The 26,856-nt window shown below is 40.3% G+C and overlaps 4 protein-coding genes across 6 annotated transcripts; 2 read left to right on the forward strand and 2 right to left on the reverse strand.

Moving 5' to 3' along the window:
• Positions 1–2,604: 2,604 nt before the first annotated feature.
• Positions 2,605–5,061, reverse strand: mrpl15 (mitochondrial ribosomal protein L15). The gene is made up of 5 exons (XM_010781688.1): positions 4,857–5,061; positions 4,528–4,685; positions 4,008–4,173; positions 3,153–3,276; positions 2,605–3,062 (listed from the first exon to the last, which is right to left on the reverse strand). The coding sequence occupies exons 1-5, from the start codon at positions 4,956–4,958 to the stop codon at positions 2,725–2,727; spliced, it is 888 nt and encodes a 295-aa protein (XP_010779990.1). The 5' UTR covers positions 4,959–5,061; the 3' UTR covers positions 2,605–2,724.
• A 392-nt stretch (positions 5,062–5,453) lies between these two features.
• Positions 5,454–9,357, forward strand: lypla1 (lysophospholipase 1). 2 transcript variants are annotated; one of them, XM_010781693.1, is made up of 10 exons: positions 5,454–5,524; positions 5,675–5,845; positions 5,998–6,029; positions 6,137–6,202; positions 6,368–6,415; positions 6,495–6,565; positions 6,690–6,763; positions 7,350–7,451; positions 7,963–8,139; positions 8,222–9,357. In XM_010781693.1, exons 2-10 carry the CDS (start codon positions 5,777–5,779, stop codon positions 8,279–8,281), a joined length of 699 nt encoding a protein of 232 aa, XP_010779995.1. In that variant the 5' UTR covers positions 5,454–5,524; positions 5,675–5,776; the 3' UTR covers positions 8,282–9,357. The 2 variants fall into 2 exon arrangements, with proteins under 2 accessions (XP_010779995.1, XP_010779994.1); XM_010781692.1 differs by lacking the exon at positions 5,454–5,524 and having other exon boundaries at positions 5,532–5,845.
• LOC104954567 (regulator of G protein signaling 20) lies at positions 8,473–15,116 on the reverse strand. 2 transcript variants are annotated; one of them, XM_010781689.1, is made up of 5 exons: positions 15,002–15,116; positions 13,966–14,126; positions 10,987–11,070; positions 10,669–10,903; positions 8,473–9,881 (listed from the first exon to the last, which is right to left on the reverse strand). In XM_010781689.1, exons 2-5 carry the CDS (start codon positions 14,121–14,123, stop codon positions 9,693–9,695), a joined length of 666 nt encoding a protein of 221 aa, XP_010779991.1. In that variant the 5' UTR covers positions 14,124–14,126; positions 15,002–15,116; the 3' UTR covers positions 8,473–9,692. The 2 variants fall into 2 exon arrangements, with proteins under 2 accessions (XP_010779991.1, XP_010779992.1); XM_010781690.1 differs by lacking the exon at positions 15,002–15,116 and adding an exon at positions 14,469–14,627.
• Positions 15,117–23,762: 8,646 nt separating this feature from the next.
• sox17 (SRY-box transcription factor 17) lies at positions 23,763–25,798 on the forward strand. The gene is made up of 2 exons (XM_010781694.1): positions 23,763–24,232; positions 24,580–25,798. The coding sequence occupies exons 1-2, from the start codon at positions 23,932–23,934 to the stop codon at positions 25,452–25,454; spliced, it is 1,176 nt and encodes a 391-aa protein (XP_010779996.1). The 5' UTR covers positions 23,763–23,931; the 3' UTR covers positions 25,455–25,798.
• Positions 25,799–26,856: the final 1,058 nt, after the last annotated feature.

A 26,856-nucleotide genomic window follows, 5' to 3' on the forward strand; every position in this document is an offset into this window, starting at 1 on the left:
CCCCCTAGAGTAGACAGGCTTAATGTAGCCTCATTAGCAGAATACAATGATGCCCCCCCCCCCACCTCTGAACAGAGATAACAGCCTAGGCTCAGGCAGACTTCAAACACACACTCAAACCTGCAGGTCCAGGTAGGGCCATAGGTAGTGTGCAAACTTAAGGGTTTTATTCATCTGACATTCATTTATCAACCGCTGATCAATGTTTGTATTTACATTGTGTTTAATGTAAGGGTTTTCGGCTTTTCCCTGTTTTCACTCTAAATCTGTATTTCTTTTCGTAAATGCAAACGCTCACATGTTCAAACATGCCTACATGACTGAGAGAACATGGATAAAATGTGATTGAGAGGACATAAATAGAAATACGAATATGAGAAAGTTACTTGAGAAAGTGTGAGGAAGAGAATTAGTTCAAATTCTAAGGAGGTGTCTTTTTTAATGTTAATATATTCAAGGATTAAAGAGACAATTATAGCTTTTTGAACTTTTGACAGGCATTTCATTGACCTTTCTTCTCAAAGGCACTCGACAGACTGATCAGAAGTGAAAATAATCATTAGCCACAGACATGTAAACATAGTGTTTTAGTCTACAAATGAATAATAATGTTCACTTGATATACAGTTCCAAAGAAAACATCCATCGAGTCTTCAGTCTGGCTTTTGAATTGTCGTCACACTTGTTTCTAATTGTATTGCATCTGTCATGCAGACTGGCTAATGAGGCAAAACAGAGAGAAAGAGCACTATTCTTTGTAAATGGGGAATTGTATTCTGCTGATAAGAGTCTTATCTGAGAGTCTTCCAGTTGTTTTATTGTTCAGACAGCCAAGCGTTGAATGTAAGTGCCACAGCAGGCCATTTTTTTATGTCAACATATTTGGACCCAAATATCCCCCTATGTGTAAATCTGATCCTGATCCAACACCTGATCCACACGTCTCACTTCCACAGACAGAAGAAAAGACGCCTGTAATTAGCCTTAATTATTAACTGGAACTAGACTGACACCTGTGAGACACCATGATATCTGTCTGTCTTAAACGGCTCATTCAAGCCATCAGATAACCAAAACAATCCGCTCAGCTCCATCAGCAATGCCTGGATATTTAATTAAAAAGTGTGAACTGGTTAGACTCAGACATTAGATTATTAAGGCACAAACCAAAGATAAAATTCCTGCCCTTAAAACAGACAAACAAATCTTTTGAGCCAAAGTGAATGACTTGTTTTCTTGTAATTGATAGAGAAATACTTGATTTGATTGCTTCATTCTTTTGTGCAAACTCTCAGCAGCCACACATCCACAGAGTCGATGTTTGTGCTCACTCTTTCTCTCTCTTTTGCTCGTCTGAGACCTGATAGAAATTCAAAAGGATCTGCTGCTTTGAAGATAAGCGCTGTAGTTCTGCCATAAACAATGATTGTGCTGTTTCTTTCCTGTGTCGTGATTTATTTAAAGTATTATGCTGTAAGGATTTGGGCTGGTTTTCCTGGCAGGGCCGGCTGTGTGTATGTATCCACTACTTGTGTAGTTTATTGGATACTTGAGATTCAGGAAAACACTCAGGGAACCACAAGCAAAGCCATTAAAGCTTAACCTTTCTCCCTTATGGTAACAAATTACAAGAATGTACAAATACTGTATGAAATACACATTTAAAATGAAACACAATAACTTAGTTAAATTCATTAAAATAACTCGGTTTTAATTTCATTCTTACATAATTGAGAGCTGCCAGCCTGGCAGAGCGGACTTTGTATAGAAACACAATGCTTGTGGTCACACACACACACCACACACACACATATGCTTCCTTTGATAAAGTGTTTTTATACCAGCAGAAATTCTATGGCAGCGTCCCTTAAGACAATATCTGCGTAAAATACCAAGTTATATATAGCGACTGTGCCATTTTGACTTCAAAAAATAAACATGAGTGTAATGGAGTTTAAACACAAGGGAACAATTATCCAGTCCCGAACCTACGAGTCTATTCCGGTACAGGCAGGGTGCAAATGGCCCTTAAGTGTTGATTGTAATATCTCAAAATCTTAATGAGATTCTGCATCACAATAAACTGGCTGTCATTTTAAAAGACTGTAAACAGTGAAAGTGTGACGGTGGGTGAAAGTAATAAATACCACATCTAGATTTAATTACAGTGAAATCAAAGTATCCATGGCATTTTCATGTCTTAACGGGGGAAAAGTTGTATATGTGTTTGCCTGTGATTGTATTCCAAGAGGATGGAGAGGGGTCTTTTGAACGTCCACACCAGGATACAGCTGCCTATGACTAATTTCAAACTCCCCTTCTAGGGCCGAGGCAACCCATTTCGCAAGTAAAACACATCACCAGGCATCTGTTTCCTGTTTTCATTCTTTGAGTTATCTTATTTTCCTTATTTCCCCCTCACCTGTTACAGTTCACGTTCCTTCCATCATGCCGCACGAGCCCGTTGCCACAAGGCCTTCGGACGTCAGAAAACACTCATTCATGTAGTCATGTCTTAGTAGTCAAAAGATAAATTCCTTTTAATGAGATGACAAAACAAATTAAAATATAGTTCAAGATTGAATTTAAAGACAAGACTTCTTAATCTTTTTCCACATTTTTTAATAGAAACAAACATTTCTTATACATTTCCAACAACCAAACCTCAGTCATTTTCTGATTTTCGCCATGAGACACTGTACATACATGTAATCATATATCTCCTTATGAGCGGTAATACTTCAGAAGTTTCTCATCAGTTGGTTTCAGAATCTTTTTCTCCGACATGTTAACGACCCAGCCTGGAGCAAGGCCAAAGAAGATCTGTCGAACATCCTTCCTCATGGCGAGCATGTGATACAGTTCATCCTTTGAAATGTCTGGCAAAATGTATCCATACTTCTGTGCCAGGGCTAGCCGGGCCTGCTGGATTTTCTCCGGGTCTGCCAAGTAACCTCTGTTTTCAGCATCTGTGTAAAAGGGAACCATATCCTGCCCTGGTAACATGCGCTTTGGAATGGGCTGCCCACGCAAGAAGAAGGGTACAGGCTTGATGAGAATACCTGCAGGAAAATAGAATACATGTTAAGGCTTTTTATCTAAACGATCTTCCTGTTATATTATGGATGGATAGAGACTGTTTTATTAGTTACCAAGACTTATAGGGTCATAGAAACCAGTCGTTATGACCCCTCCGTTCCTCTCAATAGCAGCTATAGCTCCTTCAGACGCTCTCTGAACTTCAATGTTGATTTTTGCAGCGAAAATGTCAGCACCCTGGAACAGAAAAAGCACTTAATATGTGGCACTTCTAGCAGAACAGGGAACAAAAGACATGGGGCGAAAAAAACAACATCTTGATCTGTGATATTGACACTACTGTTATATGGTGCCACCTACTGGCGCAAGATGATCCAGAGCCACACTCTGAACCCTTTTATGACTTACATCGCAGTGGTTGTTTACCAAACTTGCATTGGAGTCAATGTTTTATAAAAAAAAGTTTAAATGTTTTTTCTCTCCTGAAATCTATGGTTTGCTGTCAGCATCAGGTACTTTCTTTGTAGTTGTGTAGAATGTGTTTGATGTATAGAAAATACTGTATGCATGGTACAGCTATACCCCTCGCATAATTGGATTTTACACTGCGTATAGTACCGCATCAGTGTGGGCAGGTTATTAGCTGTTTGTCACTTGAAATAGATATGTAAACAGGAGACTTGCTGAAACCGTCATTGGCAACCAAACAAAAGAAACAGATGGGAATACCATTGACAGTTTAGGTTTAAAAACGCTGTGTGTGCAGGATGTCCTGTGACGTGGCAATTAGTAGTTGCCCTGGGATTTCTCTAATAATGCTCCACCCATTGATACTATGACCTGAAGAGATAAGTGTGTAACTGATAAGTGTCTCCTCCAATTTAAACATTGGAGGAGAGAAAACAGCTGCCTATGTGTCTTTTTATTAATGTTTGGAGCAAACAACTCAATGCTCAATGAGACATTACCTCATCAACAAGCTGGACTCCATAGTCCCTCTTCAGAGGCTGGATTGTTACCCCTCTGCCGTTCACTAGCTGGGTCAGGTCTATGGGCTGGGAGGGGTCCACACGGCCCAGATCAATCAGGTACTGCAGTCGTTTCAATGACAGAGGTTGGTACTGAGGACGCAGACTGTGGAAGACACACAAATATGACATTTATTGGTTGAAATGATTTAAGATAATCTGAATCTTGACACAAATAACAATTAGTACAACAAATAATCCATGCAACACATTCTGTATAATTGTAGCATTGAGCAGCAACAACATTTATACCACATTAATACTGGACATGTGTAGGATTTGGGGGTATAAATATGCATTTCTACCAGATGCACTACTATGATTATCCATATAAAGAACTGCATCTAGTTATGAATCCTTGTGAGAGAAATTTGTGGTGTAACAGATACAATTCTTTACAGACGCATTTCAATGACATAAAATCTATGATCTATGAAAACCTTGACTGTAACTTGTTTACCTGTGTCCTTCATTGTAGCCATATTTTGGAATGGAGAGATAAAAAGGAGTGTGACCCCCTTCAAATCCCAGCCGAGGCCGGTTGCCTCTCTGTCGCTGTCCTTTATGTCCTCGGCCGCTTCTGTTGCCACCATGCTGTCCTCTGCCCAGACGTTTATCCTACAATTAAAAAAGAAATGCAAGGGTTTTAGCTAGCTAGCAAATGTATCATCCTATCAAAACAACTGACATATTAGCATTCATCGCCACTGCCAAAACCAGCTAACTAGCTGCGTTAGCTAGAGCAGCTGCAACATATAGCCTAAATACTGATTGAACATTAAAACGTACCGCCTTTATAGATCCTGGCTCAGGCCGCAAGTTTGCTAAAGTTATCCGCGGGAGATTTTTCAAAATATCTAACGCTTTACCAGGTTTTTTAGGAAAAGACATGTTTCTTTTCCTCACATGTCATTAGTTGCCAAACCAAGGACATACAGGTCATGTGACTGACTTGAGCGGAAGGGCTTCACGTGGGAAATCCAAATTTCAAAATAAAAGGGCAACAGTCAAAATGTGCTACATAAACAGTTGTGCCGTAAAGCATTTTAAGCGGTATTTTATGGTTGGTGAATGTCACTACATATTGGTAACATAGGGGTAGAGAATACATACTTGTTTAAAGTTGAATGGGTAAACAGAACAAATAAAACAACACATTTAAGCCCTAACAATTGTGTCAAAGGTCACGACGTGTTTGCTTGTTAAATGTTTATATCACCATTTAATATTGTTCAAATATGATGCTTGTATTGTTTTGTAATCTTAACAAACTGTATATATTTCTGAGTTGTCGAGATGTGGTTTGTTGTTATTTCTATTCGAATTAACCTTTATTTAAGTAGCATTGACTGACATTTCTACTAATCAATCGGTGCTCTAAATCTGAAAGAAACTGCTGCTGACAGCCAATCACGAAGTGGAGGGGGGCGGGTCTACAACGCATGTCAGTGCAAGTGGTGAGTAGTGTAATTCGGCGGTGTATTATTTTCAACAAAATTCAACTTGTTGAAATAAATGTATCACTGCCAATAGAAATACGAGGCGGCGGTACCTTGACTTTCATCCTGGGTTCGAGATTTGCCCCTAAACTGTTTGTTGTTTGACAGCCAGAACCGGACAAAGCTCGACACAGATTGACAGGAGGGGATATCGTTATTAGCTTACGCATTAGCTAACTTGTCTCTTCATATCAGCTGCCTCAGCGCTGTATGTGCGGCAATAGCATGTCAGCGCCTTTACCTGCCATTGTGCCTGCTGCCCGGAAAGCTACTGCGGCGGTGAGTTAACCAGGGAACATTTGCTAACGCTAAGCTAGTTGAAGTTCAACCTAGAGCAACTGTGGGTTCCAATAACTACTCAACTGGTTACATGTAAAAATGCCATCACGTTCTGACATGCCTTAACTTATTCTAACTCGGTTTCTTTACAGGTGATATTCCTGCATGGACTTGGTGATACAGGGTATGTGAAGACATCCTTTTTTTGTACTCTTGTTGTGCAACAATACTGTTGCTGGTCACTCATAAATACTTTTAGTCAAACTAGTTTAATTTTGTCCCATTTGACAGACATGGCTGGGCAGAAGGTTTTGCTGGCATCAGGATACCACATGTGAAATACATCTGTCCACATGCGTAAGTTTATACAGCATCTATAACATTGCACAATCCTGAATGTCTTATCATCCACTATTATAAATGGTGTAAAAATCACCTTGTTTACTATCGTTTGCCAGAGAATTGTTGTCATGTTAAATGATGTTAAGCCAAACTGATGTTACTTTTCTCCATTGTTTACAGTCCCACCATGCCAGTTTCTTTGAACATGAGAATGTCCATGCCATCTTGGTAAGTGTCAGAGTATTTGAACATATGGGTGCCATCTTCACATACACAATGAGCCTCACATGATTTCTCTCATGTGTAGGTTTGATATCTATGGATTGAACCCAGATGCAAATGAAGATGAGGCTGGTATAAAAAGAGCGTCAGAGAACAGTAAGTCTTTCAATTTCATTTTATAATAAATCGTTAGGAATGTGCTGCTATTTTCTTTGAGTTGCATAAGAGCTTGTTAACGGATGGCGGTATGAAGCAAGTGTTTTTGTTAATGTATCCACAGTTAAAGCCTTGATAGACCAAGAAGTGAAGAATGGAATTCCTTCACACCGAATTCTCCTGGGTGGATTTTCACAGGTAAGTGTGGCATGTACGCAGATGATGCGTTACATAACACTTAATAACTCACTGGTTATGCATATAATGTATTCAATAAAACACATTCAGAAGATATTCTCACATAATTGCATTTATGTTTTGTCATTTATTGCACGTACTTAAGCTGCAGAGTCTTGAAAAATATATATTTTAACTTGCACAGTTTAATAAATGGAATATTTGTAACCCCCGATGTCAAGAATGTGCTACTTTCTCTAAAATGTACATGTTTAAAGGGGTGATACTATATATAAATATGTAGGGGTCTCAGTAGTCAGATTATTAATATTATATTAACTTTTAATACAAAACTATTTAGGCCATTGTGGTGATATTTTTTTTTTTTGGCGAAAAAAATCCTGGTATGTTACCCCTTTACCCCTCAGTAAATCTAATGAGGTTCATATAAAACGTAATAGATTTATGGATCACAGAGGGATTAACAGCACTAGAACTCAATGAAATCTAAAGGAACCTATTAATGTTCTCCATCCTCTCCTATTATGATGCCAATTCACAAGCGACACAACTAAGATTATTTTGTGTGTTGTTTTCTTCTTTCCAGGGTGGAGCGTTGTCACTCTACACGGCTTTGACGACTCAGCAGAAGCTAGCCGGAGTGGTCGCTCTCAGCTGCTGGCTCCCTCTGCGCAACTCCTTCCCTCAGGTAGACAAAGATTCATTTAGAGGTTTTCAGTGATTCAATAAACACGACAACAGAAGCTTTTGGTCGGTTCACACAAAGCGCAAAACAATAAATAATATTGTTGCTGCTGTATTTATGCCTAATTTAGACAAGGCGGCTTTTGGTGCAGCTATAATGTCAGTATATCCCTGATCAATGTGAACAGCTTTCCCGAAACAATCATTTTGTTTGCTTGTTGTCTTGATCACAGCATGAATTCAGACTTTTTAGAAAATGGGATCATGTTGAAGTTATTCATGACATCCTTTAGTTTAGTAATCCCAAAGTCAAATTTGCTTTGCGTTGGATGCAAATACAGCATTAGAGAAATGTTAATGTAAAATGATTGAAGTTCCCCACTTCTTTTAATTGCTCAAAAACAAAGGTGAAATACCCCAGTAGTTAATTTTATAGTAGTTTAATTGTACTAGGAATATCCCAACATCTTTCATAATAAGATGATAACAATATTATTAATCTCTTCTGTTCAAAGGCATCTGCCAATTGTCCTAACAAGAACATGCACGTCCTTCAGTGCCACGGGGACGCCGACCCCGTGGTTCCCTTTATGTTTGGCAGCCAGACAGCAGAGAAGATGAAGAGCCTCGTTAATCCAGCCAACATCACCTTCAAGTCGTATCGGGGTCTACCTCACAGCGCCTGTCCAGAGGTCAGTGTGGGGAAAGCCACATTCTACTCAGAGGCTCCGGTTCTATACTGAATATATTTAATTTGATTCTGTATGTGTGCAGGAAATGGTGGATGTGAAACGATTCATAGAGAAGCAGCTTCCAGCCATCGGCGATGAATGATCTTGGAGCTGCACAGCACCGTCAGAGTCCTTCGGGTTTGACTCCTCGGACTCCCTGAACCACTTTCTACTTGACAATAAACCACGCTGCTACTCATAGAGCCGTACCGGACTGGGGCTCCATGTTAACCCGGGAGAGACTGATAACGAAAAACAATGCTGTATCCTGACCTGGTGCCACACACAACCCTCAGTGTTAGAGTAACTTTAGTTGCTTGATTGTAAAGCTATGCCATTAAGACAAGCCATCTCCTGCAGGAAACACATGTACTGGAATAACTAGGGCTACTTTATGGTTTAATTCCTAATATCTCACAATAAATGGCTTATTGTTAAATGTTCTTTTTTTTTTATCAATGAAGCTTTAGTGTAGTAGTGCTGAAGCAAGTTATTAGTTGATAAAGAAATATAACAAATGCACTAGATAAAAACGCCTCCAGATTTGCTTTTTAAAAATATAAATATATTTTAAATATGCTATGTTGGTGTTTTTGGAGTTGTCTTAAAGGCTAAACAATTATGTAAAAACAATAATCGACAGTTCATGTTTTTGCACCCATAATTTGTTAAAGAAATCTTAACAAAGCATTTTCAGAGAAAACTTTTTTTTTGAAGGCAGCCTTATCCACATAGGAATTATTTCTTGTAATTTATAGTGCCATATGTTGAAAACACACAACTGCAAAAAACAACATACGATTGTGCTTTATTTAATTTGTGAGAATTAAAATATCTATTTTGCACAAATATCTTTTAAAATACACAAATATATCAGTGGTCATGGTCATGTATTTCAGTTTGTTTAAATTAAACATAATATGACTAATATCACAGTATTGAAACACACAGACAAGATCTATTTCCGGTTCTCAGCTCATCGAGTTGTATAAACTTTTTTTCTTTGAGAAGAGCTGAAAGCACCAACATATGAAGTCATTGTCGCACCATCCACGTTAGACCAAAGGTGCTAGTGTAGAAGATCTTATTCCAAGGCACTTTCCTTCTTCATAAGTTACTGTTAAATAAAACCTAGTAGTTTCTATAAGAACTGGATATGCATTAAGGCTCACAATATACCTAAATACAAATGCAGTGCTCACAGATGCATGCTTTCCCTCATTAAACAAGGTAGAAAAGTGCAATGTCAAGCTAGGGAATATATAAAAATATAGATATGTTTTCTAACAAGTAACTGATGCTGAAGCATTTGTTCTTGTTTGCTCCGAGTATTTTGGTAAGCTAATCATGGGTAAATAAACCGCACTTAACAGCTGGGTGACGACCGGTTTTAAGAAGTGGTCATTTTCCTGTCTGTCTTTCTCTAAATAGCGGTACTCCAACAGGAACACAGAACTCCTTCGGGTGGGACGCATGCGCCATTTTCAAAAGCTAAGTGTGTGTCAGTGGTGGGTCTATGGCTCCGGGGGAGGCTCCTCCAGGCTCTTCAGCAGATCTGTGTACGCAGTTGAGTTCATGTAGCGAGGGTATGAGTCTCTCTGCATCAGCGTGTAGATCTGCTGCTGCGCGTCGTCGAACGTGTGCGAGGTGGCCTCCAGCATGTTGCGGTTTATCACTTCTCGAACACGTGAGTCCAAACTGACCTGGAGAAGATGAGCAGGTAAAAGATTGAAGCACACGATTTAGAGCTAACATGATTGATTGAACAGATTTATCTTATAGTTGATTAACAGAAAATTCAGGGTGTATACGCACTGTTACTGCCTAGCTCCTTAAAAATGAAACTATTTTCTATTGCATCAGTCACTAGCATTTATGAGCAACAACCTGTTTCTTTTTTTGCCAACAAGGCAGAAAAGCCTGTCTCCTCCAGAACATCAAATTAAATATACCCAACTTAGTGCTTGTTGTCACATTAAGGAGGGGAAACATAAATTGGGTTTTACTGACTCCAAGAACACTCCTACCAAACTAGTTTTGAACTGAATTTAAAATATGTGCACTGCTCGATACATCCCCTGTATACACTTTATACTGCAAAAGAAATGTATGTATATGTGCAGAGCAACAAAAACAAAGCTTTTCAGATAAGTGCTATTTCCCATTTATAACCATTGATGAGACAAATAAGTGATTTAATAAGCTGTCTTGTGTTCTGGGAAGTAATAAGAGGATTTATTTTCCAAATGTCTGACCTGGTATGGACAAAACAAATTAACACAAGGTTATTAATCAAGAAAATAACAGTTAGTTTAGATAATGTCTTTAAATTAGCTTTTTATTCCTCGACCAACACTCCCAAAATCTTAACAGAACATTTAAGATGTTTTCATTAGTTGATGATTTATTTTTCTGTTGTTCCACTAAAGTTAAACAATAACGCTTTCAAAACATTTCTGCACTATAATCGCTGTAGCCACACCAACTCACCTCTTTAGGGGACAGGATTGAGATGAAGTCCTCGTATATCTGACGGACTTTCTCCTCCACCACAGTCTTGTTGGTCTCCTTTTTGAGCTCCTCGCAGGCGAACCAGAACATCATGTTCTCCTCGCTGAACTCCGTCCTCAGGAACTGCCTGAAGCAGCCGCGGCCCGCTGCACTCTTCATCACCTTTTCAAACGACATGGGCCAGGAGCGAGCGTCTTCCAGAGTGGGCTTCGGGCTAAAACATAAAATAATAGATCTGTTGGTTCACTGTTATTTCATTCTCTCTCACACAAAAGGTTCACAGTGTTTAACCATTACCTTTCTTCACAATTGTTGGTTCCCTCTGTCCTGCGCTCAAAAGTGGACCTCTGTATTGTCTCGTCCTCACTCCTAACGGTCAAACTGGAAAAACAAAACAGAAAATAAGGCCATAAATAGCTTGACATCCAGTTTTGAAACTGCAGCCAACATTTAAATAACTCTTGAGTCCTTTAATGTCAGCCTACCTTACTAAAAATAATACAGTTCTGTGAAATCATACCTGTCAAAGCTCAGTAGGCTATTTCTAGCAGTTCATTGTACAAGCTATGTGACTGGACACATGTTTTTTAAATGATCTCACTATCAGATTGTGCTACAGCAACATTTGACGCGCATCTGAAATATGATTGTAAAATGTAGCATTGCATTCCTCTTCCTAGGAAAAGTGTGCCATTTTAAATACCTATAATAATTTTCTCGCCAAGAAATAGATAAAAAGATTGATACAACTCTCATATCTGTACATCAAATATAAAGGCACAGTTAGCAGATAGTTAGCTTAGATTAGCTTAAAGGGGACCTATCATGCAAAATGCACTTTTGTACGTCTTTTATACATGAATATGTGTCCCCGGTGTGTCAGGGAACTCACCAAGTGTCAGAAAACACAACCCTCTCTCTTTTCCTCCATACCCAAATCTCTAAAAAGTTGGCTGCAACGGAGCTGATACAGACTGATCCAGATTTGAATTGTTCTGATGTCAGAAATGGGGAACTCCGCCTATATGGGCAACTCTCCACCAATCAGGGGAATGAGAGGTTGCCGTGGCATGGTAACAGCATGGTAACAGCATGGTAACAGCATGGTAACATGACGCTCGTGCCTCGCCCCCATCCTTTGCAGGGGGGCGTGGTCAGCTGCAGCTCATTTGCCACAGAATCAGCCCTTGCAAAGACAGGGCTGGAATAGAGCAAATAGAGCGAAATGAGGCATGGCTAAAATGCATGATCTGTTTGGTATTTTGAAAAAAAACCTTCACAGACATGTTTTATATAGGTATGCCCTACAATATATTATTCAAATATAGCATGATAGGTCCACTTTAAATACTGGGAAAAGGGTTTACAGCTGGCATGGCTTTGTCCCAATATACCAAAAAAAATGCCAATTATCAACTTTAAACGTCAGACAGGTATCACAAAATATTGTATTTGTTAACTCCATACAAAAACTGTAAAGTAAAAATGAGATTGTTTTTTTTATCGCACTGTATGGACTATTTCTCGGATGGGAGTTATCGCTGCAGTTGCCAGGAAGAATAACTTGGCTAGCAATACAATAGTATATCTCCATTTTGTATATTTACTGCAGGCCTGGTATACCATACTTGAGGTACTGCATTTTGTTTGTGCGACATTTGAAATAAAAGAACACCTACAGTAGATTCAGGAAGCTCTGCTGGGAACCTTTGCGTAAATATTAAAATGATAAACTGTCCACATCGTCCTGTAGGGATTACCTATGCGTAATTAAAATGTTCCCATCACCTGATGTAGCATCTGGCTGTACACTAATTGGCTCAGATAAGAGTCTGCTGTGAACCCCCCCCCCCCCCCCCCCCCCTCTGGTAACCTGTTTGTAGCTGTGCAACAATCAGATGGAATTGATATATTACTCATCCCCAGTGGAGTGATTTAACACGGCACACAACAGGTTGGCTGTCCTCAGAGGAAGCACAAGTGTACGTTGGACAATTCAAAACATGTTATAACCCCCTGAGGCCTCCGTCCAATGAGATCCAGCGTGGGTCACAGGACCACTGTGTTCCTGTTTTTCTGGGATGGTGGTGTGGGATGGTGTTATTGAATGGGTGGGAGGATGGAGGCAGAGGAAGTTGTCTCCACTGAGCTGGTACTGTTTAATGAGGCCAGGAGGGACATCTTAGTAAAATGATGCAGTTTGCTGATGCTCTGTCCAGTTACATTTAGTGTGTCACAGGTCTCATGTGTGGTTTTCCACTGGACTTCAAAAAACAACAACATACAAGTCTGTTTGCAAACATGTTGAAGTGACAAGATTTTATATGAAGGATACCTTACTTGGATAGGGTTTGTCTCCTGCAGTATACTTCTAAACAACGCACCCTTTGGATTGCATGAATATAAAGTTGAACATATTTTCAAAGTAAATAAAACTTCTAAAGCCCACACATTAGAAAACATTTAAGTATGGCAGGCATGACAGGAAATGTATGTCTAAGAACAAAACATTTTTCAAAACAGCTATCTTTCGAGTTAAAATCTATATTCTTTTATAGGATTGTAATGGATCAAACCCTAGTACAGCTGATATTATTGTGTATGATGTGTGATCCATCATTTGGCAAAGGCCATAAGGGATACACTGATATGATGAAAAATTACCTTAGTCTTCAATGATTAAGACTTCAAAACCTACATATCGATGAATGTCAATTATTATACCAGTTAGCCTACGCCGTGTATCATATTTTTAAAACTATTCTACAATAAATTACTTTTCTTACAATTCATTGATTGATCATTATGTCTATAAATGGCTGTTTATCGTTAAGAAAAGACTTGTTTTGTACAACCACCAAGTCCAAAACTCAAAGATATGTATTAACATTAATACAATTTAAAATATAAAAAGCAGCAATTATAGCCAATGTTTAATTAATCAATTATTAAACTATCAAATTGTTGTCTATTAATTCCCTGTAGTCCATATTGATGAATATAATTATGTTTTGGCTATTCTTTAGATTATTTTGCATTTGATTCCCCCGTTTGAAACAGGACTTAGAATTATTCAAGAATATTAGACAGCAACTGCATCATCTAAACAAAGGGTATTCTCATTTTTTATAAAGATAGCCTTTTTCAACATATACTGTCTCCAATTATCTCTCAGTTAATATTTGTGTGGGGTAGATGTATTATTAAAGGCTACCCAAAATACAGTAAATGGGCCTTTTCCCCCACATATCTCCCAGTGTGAGGCAGGGTCTTTACCAGGAGCAGCTACAGCAGCAGCACCAGCAGAAGCAGCAGGCGTTAGAGGCGTTGGTGGGGGTGTTTCCCATTCTGTGGCGCGCTTGGAGGACACTGGCAGCTGCTTCCTGATGAACCTGCATCTGTCTCTTACGCATCTCCACCCGCTCCGAGCCCATGGACTGCGAAGAGAAGAAGACATGGAGACCACATTGAGGTTTTTTTTTTTTTACCGCATCAAGCTGGCGCATTACGCACACAAACATCCAAGACATCACAAGAGATTAAGATATGACAGGAGGCCTGGATCTGTCTTAAACCTGATTAAATAAGCAATGAAAGGCCAGATAATCCTGTAAAGGAAAGTGGTAACATGTGTACGCACGAACACTTCATGATCATGACGAGTGGGGTCAACTTCTGTGCAATGCATCCTCAATAAATCGACATTTCCCGATCAAGAAATTAGGCGTATGGTGCGTTTAAGGTGCATATATCGCAGTTGAAAGCTCGAGATGTCCTACCGGTTTGATGGTTCATGCTGAATGCAACAAAAAAACAAATTGTCATGAGCAACAGCCGCCTTTCTCTGTCCTCCTCTCTCTCAGTCTGTGAGGGATGAGCAGTAATGATAGCGACAAGGCGTTACTCTTGGACCGCCGCAATCGCATCCATCAGTCGCATCTTCGGGAGGATGCACACACACACACACTCATACACACTCATGCATGATGTTCGATTCGAAGCAATCCCCTAAAGCAAGCAGTGTGCAGCCATTTATAGAAACATAATTACATTATTTGATGAGAAAAGCTGATAATTTTACAGTCAGATGGTTTTCTGGCCAGGCAGAGAGCAACATATCTACATTATGTTTAAACATCGTTATTATTATTTAAATACACACCACAACACGCACAAATGGAAAAAGATGCCTGGAATATTCACTTAAAGATGCTCCAGCCCAACTGCATCATTTATCCAGTCTATTGTATTAAAAAATGCACAAATGCGAGGGTGTAATCATTCCAAAAGTTGAATCTGAATGTCTACTCACTGTGTCACCATGAATGCCAGAATGCAGGAGATTTTTTTGCCTCGATCACATCCGTCAGCCTCGACTTGATACAAACTGGTTGGTTTCTCTTCTGCGCGCATGCGTTTCCTTCAAGTGTGAAAATAATTTTCTGCGACCCGTGCATTAACGGCAGAACACACTGTGCGCCTCCTGTTTACAGCAATGGCTTCTGCAGGACTGAGGCTGCCAGACATTTAAATCCACAGATTATATTAAGATTCCATGTGTTTGGGTACTGATGATCTGACACTGCGATGATTTGAGTGGAATACATAAGCTCCAAAAAAATCCCATAAGAGATCATCCATAAATAAAAATAAATAAATATTGCAAGGTATTTTCTCCAGACTGCGCAGTTGTCTGTTTTGAGATGCATTCCTTTTAAACCGATGGTCATGTGCAGATGGGAATATGTTCTGTGCGCCAAGGTACTGAAGTATTCAATTAAACATCTGGAAAACCACAATTTACACATCAGCAACTTCACCTTTCCTGACGCACACATGAGGCTCAGTACTGCTTGCATCCACCAGGGGGCAGCAGTGTTTAATTTAAACCGTTATATTCAGAGTTTATGATTTAAACAAATCAGACATATCACTGGCGTTAGTGCAAATTAACCTCATTAACAGTGTCAAACAAACTTATATTGTTCTGTACTTATGTACTTTATTTGAGTATTTCCATTTTATGCTCTGGGAAAAGATGCACTTTACACTCATTTTAATGGTTGAATTTTTTTAAGCAAAGAATGCAAAAAAAATATCCGCAAATGTCTTATTTTCTATAATCCAATGACCCTTTTGAGGAGCCCGAACCCTAGATACAAAAGTAAAAATATATCCTACTCTATGTGTATTTTTTGCAGTATCCTAGTTTTTCATCATGCAGGAATTCCTCTTAGAGTATTTTAACATTCTGGCCATTGGATTTTATCTCTTTTATCGTCAGAAACCAATACAGATTAAATATATTGAGCTCAAAATATCAGAAAATAACTTGTCATGTGGAATTTCCATGTTTTTATCAATACATAAAAATCCTCCATTCATCAAACTCTGACGAATAAATTATATATAAAATGTAAATAGCTCACAGCTGTGTGGTCACATGCACTGTATACCATCTTCCAACACTCATAGGAAGAGGAAAACTAATCAAATTCAATACATTCTCTTACTTCCCCTTTTCCATTGCACAGCACATAAGGTGGAGTTAGATTATCCACTGCAGCTGAGGTTGAAGATAGGACAGTGGAAATATGGTAGATGGTGATTGCAGGGGAGGAGGAATATCCATCCCTGTCCACATTATATGTATGACACAGCTATAAAACAAATTCAATATACAGAAGTCTGTGTCTCTAAGCCGTGCAATAAATCAAACATATTGTAGCTGAAGTGGAATTGCATCTTAAATGGACCCTGTTCCCTGATGAGACGACTTACTGTGATCTACTGCTGGAACATATAGGCAGGCGTGTGAATTTTTTCCTCTTATCACACGTGTGTAAGCACCTATAAACTGTCAGCAATCCTAGTCTACTGTATGTGTATAATCTTGAATCCAATATGGTTGCAGCCTTCTGCAAAAGAGAAAATGCAGCCTTCCAAAACACATTTAGTAAATCAGCAACCTTGTGTCCCTTGAGGTACTTTACTACTCAAACGTGCAGTACTTTCACTGGTTATCATGTTTCCCATTTGAAAAGTCCAAAGCATGATTTAATAGAAGTAATTACACCTACTTTGGGAGTTTTTAAAAGTCTTATAATGAGTTGAGGCTCTGAAGTGTATTTTTTTTTGCTCTGTACTGTGAAGTAGAGTTACACACTAAAGAGTTTTATCTCAGAGCCACAGAGGTTTCCACTGACTCCTCTTCAATTTTCTTATCTGGCTTATTAAATGCTTCTCTTCTTTTCTAGCCGGTCGCTGTCTAGGTGAGAGGGGAGACAGAAAGGACCACAGGCCCTGCAGTATAACATCATTTCAGGAAGGAGAAAAACCTGGATATGTCCTCAGGTAAATCAGATCAACTGTTGACAGGTTTCACTCGAGATTTCTATTCCAAACCAATTTGGTCAAGCTGACCCTTGAGACGAATGCCCATGTGAAGAGGAGAATGAAAAGGCTTTCGTGGAAACAATCATATGGATGATGGAAAACTGCAAACATTGTTTTTAAAATTGCAATATTTTTTGTCACATTTTTTCTACACCAAGCTCTCATGCCAGTGTACCTTGTTGTTTCCTTGGCATTTTTCACGGAAAACAGCTGCCTGCTATGCTAAATAATTCACTATGATAGTAGATTTAAAAACAGCAACACCTCTTTAGTTTTACAGCTAAACAGTATTCTGAAATATGTTTCAGGCGTTAGGCGTTACTTTGAAGTCGACACTCTTGTTTTTTGCTTTTTGAATCTGATCTCTGAACTGACCCTTTCTCTTTTTGTAAGAAGTCAAACAAATCTCAGATTAAATTGCATTCATCATGTATTTTAGTCAGGCCATGCCATTATCTCAAAGGACCTAAAAATATATCTGACATCTTTCCAATCTACTAACTTAACTATGAGAAAGAAATGGAAATACAAGAGAACAGTGATGAGTTCAGAAATGTGATAATTAGTTTTCCCTAAGGCCCTCCATGGATGTCTCAAGTATTTGTTCCAGCTGTCATTGTCAGAGAGTTGTTTGTTTCCGGTTTGTTGTGGAAAGCAACAAGCTGTGACAGGCAGTCAGAGTCAACATCATCCGTGTGATTCTTTGTAGCAGGGAGGTGGAATCGTGATGGCGAATATTACCTCTAGGATTCACATTCAACTATGTCTTGAATTAAAAATGTACGTTTCCTTACTTTATTCTGTTCAATGTATTTGCATAATGCTTTCTGGATGCCAGAGCACTCTTCCATTCAATACATTGTAAATATACATTGTGAATTATGATTTGAAATGCTCTATCTCTTGCTTTTCACTGCTTTTTTTGCTGATGGTATACACTCAGGGTTGAATAACCAACCCAGTCTAAAAAAAAAACGTGTAATAACTACGTTGGTCCACAACGTAGGACGTAGTATTTCTACAAAAACGCCTCTGAAATTGTAAGATCCCTAAGTTTTTTTTCACCATTCATTCCAATGGCTGGCGTCTATGTCACGTGATCTTCACATTTCTCCCTGCAGAAAAAAAAAACATGGCCGAACTTCGTTTTATTCTCGGTGTAAAATGCCTATTTTAAAGTTAGTTTGGCCATTAAAATGCGTTTTNTCTATTATTAGATATCTTTCTCCCTGTGGAGTTGGAATAAAAAAAAATCAGAGCTCAGTTACAAAAGAGTGTAAACACTGGAGTTGAAGGAAAAGTCTGGTTATTAAAACAAAGCTATAAAGACATATATATATATATGTATATATATATATATATATATACACAAACACACACCAGAGTAATGGCTGAAAATATAATGATGGGTTCCTTATTAAACATTTTATAGGTATTATATAAACCCCCAGGTTAACTTAAAGTGGACCTATTATGCTATATTGGAAAAAATATATTGTAGGGCCATACCTATACGAAACATGTCTGTGAAGTTTTTTGCTTAAAATACCAAACAGTTCACCCATTGTAGCATGCCTCAAACTGCTCATACCCCTCTTTTGCTGTTTCTGTTAGAGAAACGCAGATTTTGGGTCCTTAGCTTGAAACGGAGGCGGAGCTAATAGAATCAGAATTATCAAGGATTATTTCTGAAACAGTATGGAGCTCAAATGCTTTTTCTCTTGCGGGTTTATCACAAGGTGAGTTCCTTTTTTTTTATTTCCTGCTTTTTAAAACACATGTGCTCTTCAGTACAGGTTAGCTCTGAGTGTTAGCGAGGCTTGCTAATGAGATTAGACAAGATTACTTCCAAAACACGTCAGGCATTGTTTCTGATAGCAACTTTCTGTGGGACCGCAGCCGATTTGACGTCAGATCGGCAGAAAATCTGTATCCGCTCGTTGTACACCCGTTTTTAAAAAAGATTTGGGTACGGAGGAAAAGAGAGAGGGTTTTATTTTCTGACGCTGCGTGAGTTCCCCGACGCACCGGGGACACATATTTATGTATAAAAGACATCACAAAGTGCATTTTGCATGATAGGTCCCCTTTAATCTAATTTATAAGGAAAACACACTATTTACTATTGCAAAAATCCATCAGAGTTTACAGAATGACCTCCTGCTTGCCATTGACTTACTATACTCGTAAAAAGAAAGACTCTTTACTATTAAATACCACTTTTCTGTCTGTAAGCTAAATGTGAGGCGGCCCCCTTTAACAATGTAGCTTAGCTTAACATCAAGAGTGGTAAGTTCCTTATTGTTTCATTATTTAGGAGCAGTCCAGCTGAAATACTGATTTTCTTTTGTATGAACTTAAAAAAGGTTTGTATTAGCTTTTGGCTATTGTACATGCAAAGGCCTCTTCACACGTCTCATGCCACTGATTCAAGGCCTAACACACTATCCTTGACATTATTATTTTGTACAACCGTATCCTTCAAGTCGCCTGACTGAAAGCACAGCACATAGATGTTCTCAGGAAAGAGACTTTGATTATTTTACTTGTTGCTTCCGTTTTATTGTTGGCTGACCCCTGGCAGCGAGAGAACCCAGGGGTCACCACAACTTGTCGTGAAAAGTTTCCAAACATCCTCATGTTAGCATGACTAAAGGCATATTTAAGATTTCTCTCAGACCGGGGGGCTTTGGTTTAGACAGAGAATGAGGGGCGAGACGAGAAGATAAGGCGGATGCGCTCATCTCCAAACTGAGCCGCAGAGACAAACAATAAATAGTTTTATCATCAGAGCATCTTCATGAGGCGGGGGCCGGATGGTATGCTGTGCTGGGGTACAGGGTGAAGATATCAAAATGTCCTCTTTGGTCAAAGTGGAGTGAACCGGCACTATAAACACAAGTATTCCCGAAAACTGTACCACTAATAACACATTAATACATCTATGTGTAAATGTCAGTTACAGGGAATGACGCACTCAGTTTCTGTCTTGTTTTTTTCAAGTCCCCAATTTCAGTGACCAAAGAGAGACCCCGGGAAACAAACATGACTAAACAGACTCTCACATCCTGCTTGCGAGCATCATTTAACCACCACTACCTGTAGATGATCTCTCATATCTCTATCACAACGTGATTTCATGTCACTCAAAATCACTCCATGATATCAAAAAAGCCATCTTTACAGTCAGACATTAAATGTTTCCTCCCCAGTACTGTTCTTAAGAGTTTGACTGACAGCTGACACCAGAATTTAAATTCGTTTTTAATACCCAAGTGAGCATATTAGTGTCAAAAGTATTCTGTCTTCAGGAAAATGTGTTATTTCTATTTACAGAATCAATAGAAAAGATGTTTCTCTCCTCCTTCCTCTCCTGCGCACCTGTTATGTGCTCCCCTCCTTTGCTCATTCTCTCGTACTGTCGAAGACCCTTCCCCCCATCCTGAAACACCTCCCGCTCTCTAGAGCAGGTGTTGGAGGAAGTCAGAGTCTAATCAGGTAATCTAAACAATCACTATCTCACCCTAGATAATCACAAATGTCTACACACTGAGTGGATGGCTTCTAATTTATTTTCGATACATGTGACTAGGGTTTGTAAGGAGGCAACTAACCATGATTTCAAAAAACATAGGACAAGTTTGTCCTTTAACCCTTTTTATTGACTATAGAGAACCACATTTTGGTTTATTTTCTTAGCATTTTATACCACATTGTTTTGGTTTTCGGGCACACAACATTTTAGTTTTGGTTCACTGCTCTTATCGTCGTTGGAAATAACAGCCGTTTTGAACAGGGAACTTAGCCAAAGACTGAAAACTTGTTTACCATGCTGAAAAAGCGTTCACTTCTTCTGCATTTTACCATGGGGGGTCAATGCAGATGGGCACGCTTTTGGAGCCAGCCTAAAATTGTCTTTTGAGGAACCAATTTTTTGGTACTTCCATGTTGAATTTATTTTTCAGTACCGGATGTTGCTGCCTGGTGGTAATAAGTTGCTGAAATATAATCAATAGCACCTTAATAAGATGATAAGAGTAAATAGAAATGAGTAAGTAAATGTCAGTACTCAAGTGACATGTGTAAATGTTTGGCCTTTTTCTATGATAAACAGCTCAAATGAATTATACAGTATCTCTTAATTGACTACTTTAAAAATGTACTTCCTTACATAAGTGTAAGATTGAAGAACCCGGTGATAAACCCATCCATTTGCTGCTAATTAGTATTGTTTAAACTCAGAACACTTTGCCCATATGTGGCTTTGTCCAGCTCAGGCCTCTGCAGCTCCAGCGGCTCAGGGGATCAGTGCAGAGTGCTAACATATATATACCTTCCGTCCCTGTGATTTAAACTAACACCGCTGCCTCGCTGCTCGGCACAAAGGAGCCAGCAAACACATTGTGCAATTCCCAAGAAAGCCACCCACAGACATTAATACAGCGAGACTGGCGACCAGCAGCTTAACTGCGTTTCAGAACTCACTTGGAAGGCGGACAGTTTGTGCTGCTACGCCAAGGACAGGAAGTGCTTGCAGAGGGACAGGAAGTGCTCACCGCTGCAGTAGCCGAGGCTGGAACTGAGATAATGCCATTGTGTAAGCAAGCCAAGTGACCTCTCCCTGAGCGGAGAGTCCAGAGGCTGGCGTCGGGAGCCCTGGCCCCCACCCATCCCCAGACTCCCCAGGCACGGGGTGGGGGACTCAGTGAAGGGACAGGGGGAGGAATGGAGAGAGGATGAGGGGGGGCTGAGGCGTGTCCCCTCTCCCCTCCACTCCTCTGGGTTGACTCTGAACCTCACCTTGTAGAGGAAATGTGGCTACGACTCCAGACTTTATGACTTCTTCCATCAAAAGCCAGGATTTCTCCCTCCCACACAGCGAGAGGGAGAGAGAGGTGGCCCGGGCACACTCATACCCACGCCCATGTCAACACACACACATGCAAACACACAGTCTCTCTTTCTCCACTCTCTGAGGATCGGAGGGGGAAAAACCTTATCAGGTCATCAGCGATAAAATAGACGATGACAGTATTATAGTCCAGATCCTGGACCTCCATCCAAAACACCCTCCCACAAACCCCCAGAGGGTCACCCAGCATGCTCTGGAGTCCCCGCTGGTGTCTGCATGGGGCCACAAAAAGGTTGCATAAGCATCTCTCATATTTCTGTCAACCCCTTTAGAAGTGTCACAGGGACCGTTACCCACAACGAGATGGGAACGCGCCGAGGAAAGATGGCAGGTTGAGGTCTGCTGGCTCTGATAAGAACCTGCATCAGACTGTGGGTGATGTTTGGGTTTCTGGCCATAAACAGGGCTTCATTCTCTGCCACATAAACATACACGTCTATTTGAGTTGCAACAGGTTGCTTTAACCTTTCCCTCTCATGTCACCGTGCAAAACCAAGAAAACACATTCTAACACCTTTCTGTTGCTTGATCATGTCTTTCATAGAGATAACCAAGTTTAAATTCTAACTAATGGCGGATTTTACCCACAAATATTGCATGAAATATGAAAAGTCCAAAAGGTTCATCCTAAACTCAAATTTAAATGTCACCTTATGTAGACTCAGTAAAACATATTTGTTGAGACCAAATGCATTTTTGTAAAGTTAAATATCCTTATTTTAAACTTTTTAACTTAATAAAGTAGCCTATACAATAAAGTTAAGAAAGTAAAATCATTGTATTGAGACATACTAGTTTAGATATTTTAGGTGAAATGCACCTTAACGATTTATGTGAGCTGCATAATAGCTGACCACATAAAACGAATTTATGATTATTTTAAATGTTTAATCATCACATGGCACTATTCCAACCATGTCCCTGTATTCTCATATTCCTATAGAGAAAGATATGTGGGCTTTTTTTCCAGACTGTCTGTTTTCTTCATACATTTGATACTGAAAGGTAATTTAAATCAGTCAACTTAATCAGTCAGCTGTTTGTTTTGTTCATTAGCATCCCAGACTGACGTCTAGTTGGGGAAATACCGTGTATCCAAACTGACATTTGAACGTAGGCTTCGTCACTTAACTATGTAATGGGTGTCTATTTAAGCTTTCTCTCCTCTTATTGATTTGACTCTTAGGTTGTCTTAATCCTCTATTGCCGTCTTTTATCTGCGCCTCTCATTAGACTGAAATCAAAGAACGTCTCCATCGAGACGATCAGTGCGTAAAAGTTGCGAATGAGGGGGCCATTATGTCCACGCGTAAACAAGATATGCAAGATTTTAACACAGTCACCCCACAATACACATACTGACGACCAAGTGGGTTGTTGTCTGAATATTAGTGTCAGTCTAATACACGGGGGAGAATTGAAAATGGACCAAATAAAACGTTATTGTGGGTTTTATCAGTCACACCTGTTTTCGATCATGGAGTAAAATCATGCACTTTTCATTTTTTTTTAACTATGCACTAAAGCATAGTAATATATAGTTTCGTGCTATCAAAATCATATTAATCTAATTACTTGTTTTTCGGGTTTTGCATTTGTTTGAAATCTCACTGCGTCTCTCCTTAAAGGGTCTCTGCGCCTCAGACAAGGGTCGAAGGCGGGCTACTCCAACTTTTTTACACCTTTGTAGTGGGCACTCCCACCCCATGGTGATTGGCTGCCTGTGAGTTTATAGCGCAGCAGCCTTCACATCCAGCGCAGAGAACTCGGTACAGTTCAGTCCATGCGACTCCTGGAAGTGCTTGATGGATGGGACTAATTACTTTCAAACTCAAACGCAAAACAAAAACCCTTGTATAGTTTTTCTGTAGGTTGTTTTCAGTTGTAGTGTGCTGCTGCCCGGTGGCTCTCCAAATCCTCCCATCTGGACAGAGATGAGTAGTCCCGATGCGGGTTACGCCAGCGACGATCAGACCCAGGCAAGGTGTACGATGTCAGTCATGATGCCTGGAATGGGACAATGCCAGTGGGCCGACCCCCACAGTCCTCTCGGGGACACCAAAGTGAAAAGTGAGCCGTGCGCATCCAGCTCCGGGAGCCAGAACCGCGGCGGCAAGACTGAACCGCGGATCCGACGGCCCATGAACGCGTTTATGGTGTGGGCGAAGGATGAGCGCAAGAGACTGGCGCAGCAAAACCCGGACCTGCACAACGCGGAGCTGAGCAAAATGCTGGGTAAGTCACTTTTATTCCATCAATCTCGTGATATGTGCCAGATATCTTCAAGTTGAGTGTTATTATTCCTATTGGCTTTTGTAATTTAGGATTCGTTATTTGAGTTTTATGTCAACTTTTATGGATATTCCACTCAAACAACAATTATTTCTCAATGAGTGCAGTGGTTGTTATGGCAGCAGGTGATGTCCCCATGTTATTAAAAGGGACTGAGTTAAGCTCCACATTTAACCTCAAAAACCTATCCCTGCCCCCTGAAATGGCAACAAGCTATTTTAGTGTGCATGGCCAGACTGTACAGTATCTGCTGACATATCATTGATGTGCACTCTCCTCTTGACCTGCAGGGAAATCATGGAAAGCCCTTCCTGTGACGGAGAAGCAGCCCTTTGTGGAGGAGGCTGAGCGGCTGAGGGTCCAGCACATGCAGGACCACCCCAACTACAAGTACCGGCCCCGGCGGCGGAAGCAGGTGAAGAGGATTAAGAGGCTGGACTCTGGCTTTCTTGTCCACGGCGTGTCCGATCATCAGGGCCCGTCCATGTCAGGGGACGGCAGGCTGTGCGTGGAGAATCTTGGCCTGGGCTACCACGAGCACGGCTTCCAGCTTCCCCCGCAGCAGCTCAGCCACTACCGAGATGCTCAGGGTCTTGGGGGCCCCTCTTATGAGAGCTACAGCCTCCCTACGCCTGACACCTCTCCTCTGGACGCTGTGGAGTCAGACCTCATGTTCTTCCCTTCACATTCACAAGAGGACTGCCACATGATGCCTGCGTATGCTTACCACTCCCAGGCGGCAGAGTACCAGTCCCAGGACCCTCACTCTAACCACCATGGCAACCCCAGACACCCCTCCTCAGCTCCAGAGCAGCCCCCTTCCTACATGGGATGCCCTAACCCTCTGGCCATGTACTACACCCAGCACTGCAGTCCCAGCCAGGCCAAGCGGCACCCTGGTGGGGCAGGGCAGCTCTCCCCCCCTCCTGACTCCCACCCTCACTCAGTAGACAGCGTGGAGCAGATGCAGCACTCCGAGCTGCTGGCCGAGGTGGACCGCAGCGAGTTCGAGCAGTATTTGAGCTCCTCTTCGGCACGCGGGGACATGCCAGGCTTGCCGTACGGGACACACGAGGCCGGCATGCAGGGACCTGAAAGCCTCATATCATCGGTGCTGTCAGACGCCAGCACAGCTGTGTATTATTGTAGCTACAACAACTCTTAACCTCCTGCTGCAAGGACACTCGACCTGACCTCAAATCTCTGTAGCTAAATTTGAACAAATATGTTTTTTATTCTACTTGTCACTACTAGCCTGTCCTTCTAGGCCCCCTGACTGATGATTTTTTTTTAAATGCCACTTTGGAGAAAGCTGTTGTACTGTATCTGTGTAAGAATAAGCCATAGACCATTTCAAACACTGAACTTTTTTTCGTCCTTTTGCAGGGATATTAATTAATTTTGTGATAATAAGTATTGTACAGTCAATATTTTAAAGTTTATGTATATACTGAAGGTGTTTTTTATACTTTTTTTTGCACTTTTGACAAATAAATTTCGCAAATAGAATCATCCTCTCTTGTATTTATTATTTGAATTGTTTCTAGATTTTGGAAAACATTCAATGACACTTACTTTATATGTTTTCATAATTAATTTTGTTTATTTCATGTAGTTTACTTTCTAAATCAAAATCAGCTCAAAGGAAACGATTGGATTTTATATTGAAATTAAAGAACAAATACATTTTTCAGACGTGTTTTCAATCACCACAGCGTTGCCGTTCATTCAGTGTTACCTCTGTTGGTTTTTCCCACTTCCACATAGAGCATACATTGGCTCCCGGCAGCACCAGTTGCTCACCTGGAAGCGGGGCATCAGAGGGCCGCGACCCGGTTTCCTGGCCTGGTCAGAGTGGAGGTAATCTCAGGGTCCGTGTTACACATGGCGCCTTGTTTTCGCAGCATGGGAGAGCAGTTTATGCTCCGGACATCCTGTCTGAGAAATATTTAGTCTCTTCTGATTAATGGAAGCGGTCATTAAAATTCACTGTGTTGTACTACACCTCTTTTAACAATGGTGACACTTCATGTGGTGTATTTTCACAGCAACATGACACATAATTAAATCGAGCTATGGCATAGCAATGACATCAGGTTGTTATTTCAGTGCGTATACTAAATAATACAAACATCCACTAACTACAGTCTTTTTCTTTGTCATACATCAAATGTATCAAGTACAAATCTTTAAGAGATCAGATCAAACCTTGACGATAATTAATGGTATTTATAGCTGAGGAAGAGTCCCGTTTTATAAATAGTTTTTCCCTATTCTAAAAGGAAGAGGTTCTTCTCTCAGGGGTCATTCACCCTGACCTCTCGATCCATTTTTAGCACTACAGAGGAAACGTGTTCCAGAGGTGTATATATTCACGCGCTTTGTTCGTGCTGATGTTTGAAATATTCGTTTATGTAGGCGAAGAAGTGGTTCCACCTCAAGGTAAATATCTCTGGCTCTTCTTGTTGAATCTAAATAAATACATATGTATGTTCAAACAGCTAGCGTTTTCTGACTTCCACATACCTTTCTGAGTGTGTTCACCCTTAACACGAGTGAGCTGTTGT

This window comes from Notothenia coriiceps, unplaced genomic scaffold, assembly GCF_000735185.1.
Source record: "Notothenia coriiceps isolate Sejong01 unplaced genomic scaffold, NC01 NC01_scaffold00023527, whole genome shotgun sequence".
In the NCBI taxonomy this organism is placed as follows: domain Eukaryota; kingdom Metazoa; phylum Chordata; class Actinopteri; order Perciformes; family Nototheniidae; genus Notothenia; species Notothenia coriiceps.

Bases quoted from the DNA above. Each gene is read 5' to 3' on its own strand.
- mrpl15 (XM_010781688.1), bottom strand. From the start codon at position 4,958: ATGTCTTTTCCTAAAAAACCTGGTAAAGCGTTAGATATTTTGAAAAAT. The intron at 4,686-4,856 runs GTACGTTTTAAT...TTTTAATTGTAG, and splicing joins AGCCAGGATCTATAAAGGCG to GATAAACGTCTGGGCAGAGG. The intron at 3,277-4,007 runs GTAATGTCTCAT...TTTCTGTTCCAG, and splicing joins GAGTCCAGCTTGTTGATGAG to GGTGCTGACATTTTCGCTGC.
- lypla1 (XM_010781693.1), top strand. From the start codon at position 5,777: ATGTGCGGCAATAGCATGTCAGCGCCTTTACCTGCCATTGTGCCTGCT. The intron at 7,452-7,962 runs GTAGACAAAGAT...TTCTGTTCAAAG, and splicing joins TGCGCAACTCCTTCCCTCAG to GCATCTGCCAATTGTCCTAA. The intron at 8,140-8,221 runs GTCAGTGTGGGG...GTATGTGTGCAG, and splicing joins CTCACAGCGCCTGTCCAGAG to GAAATGGTGGATGTGAAACG.
- LOC104954567 (XM_010781689.1), bottom strand. From the start codon at position 14,123: ATGGGCTCGGAGCGGGTGGAGATGCGTAAGAGACAGATGCAGGTTCAT. The intron at 11,071-13,965 runs GTAAAGACCCTG...TTGTTTTTCCAG, and splicing joins TGCTGCTGTAGCTGCTCCTG to TTTGACCGTTAGGAGTGAGG. The intron at 10,904-10,986 runs GTAATGGTTAAA...TTTATGTTTTAG, and splicing joins ACCAACAATTGTGAAGAAAG to CCCGAAGCCCACTCTGGAAG.
- sox17 (XM_010781694.1), top strand. From the start codon at position 23,932: ATGAGTAGTCCCGATGCGGGTTACGCCAGCGACGATCAGACCCAGGCA. The intron at 24,233-24,579 runs GTAAGTCACTTT...CTTGACCTGCAG, and splicing joins GGAGCTGAGCAAAATGCTGG to GGAAATCATGGAAAGCCCTT.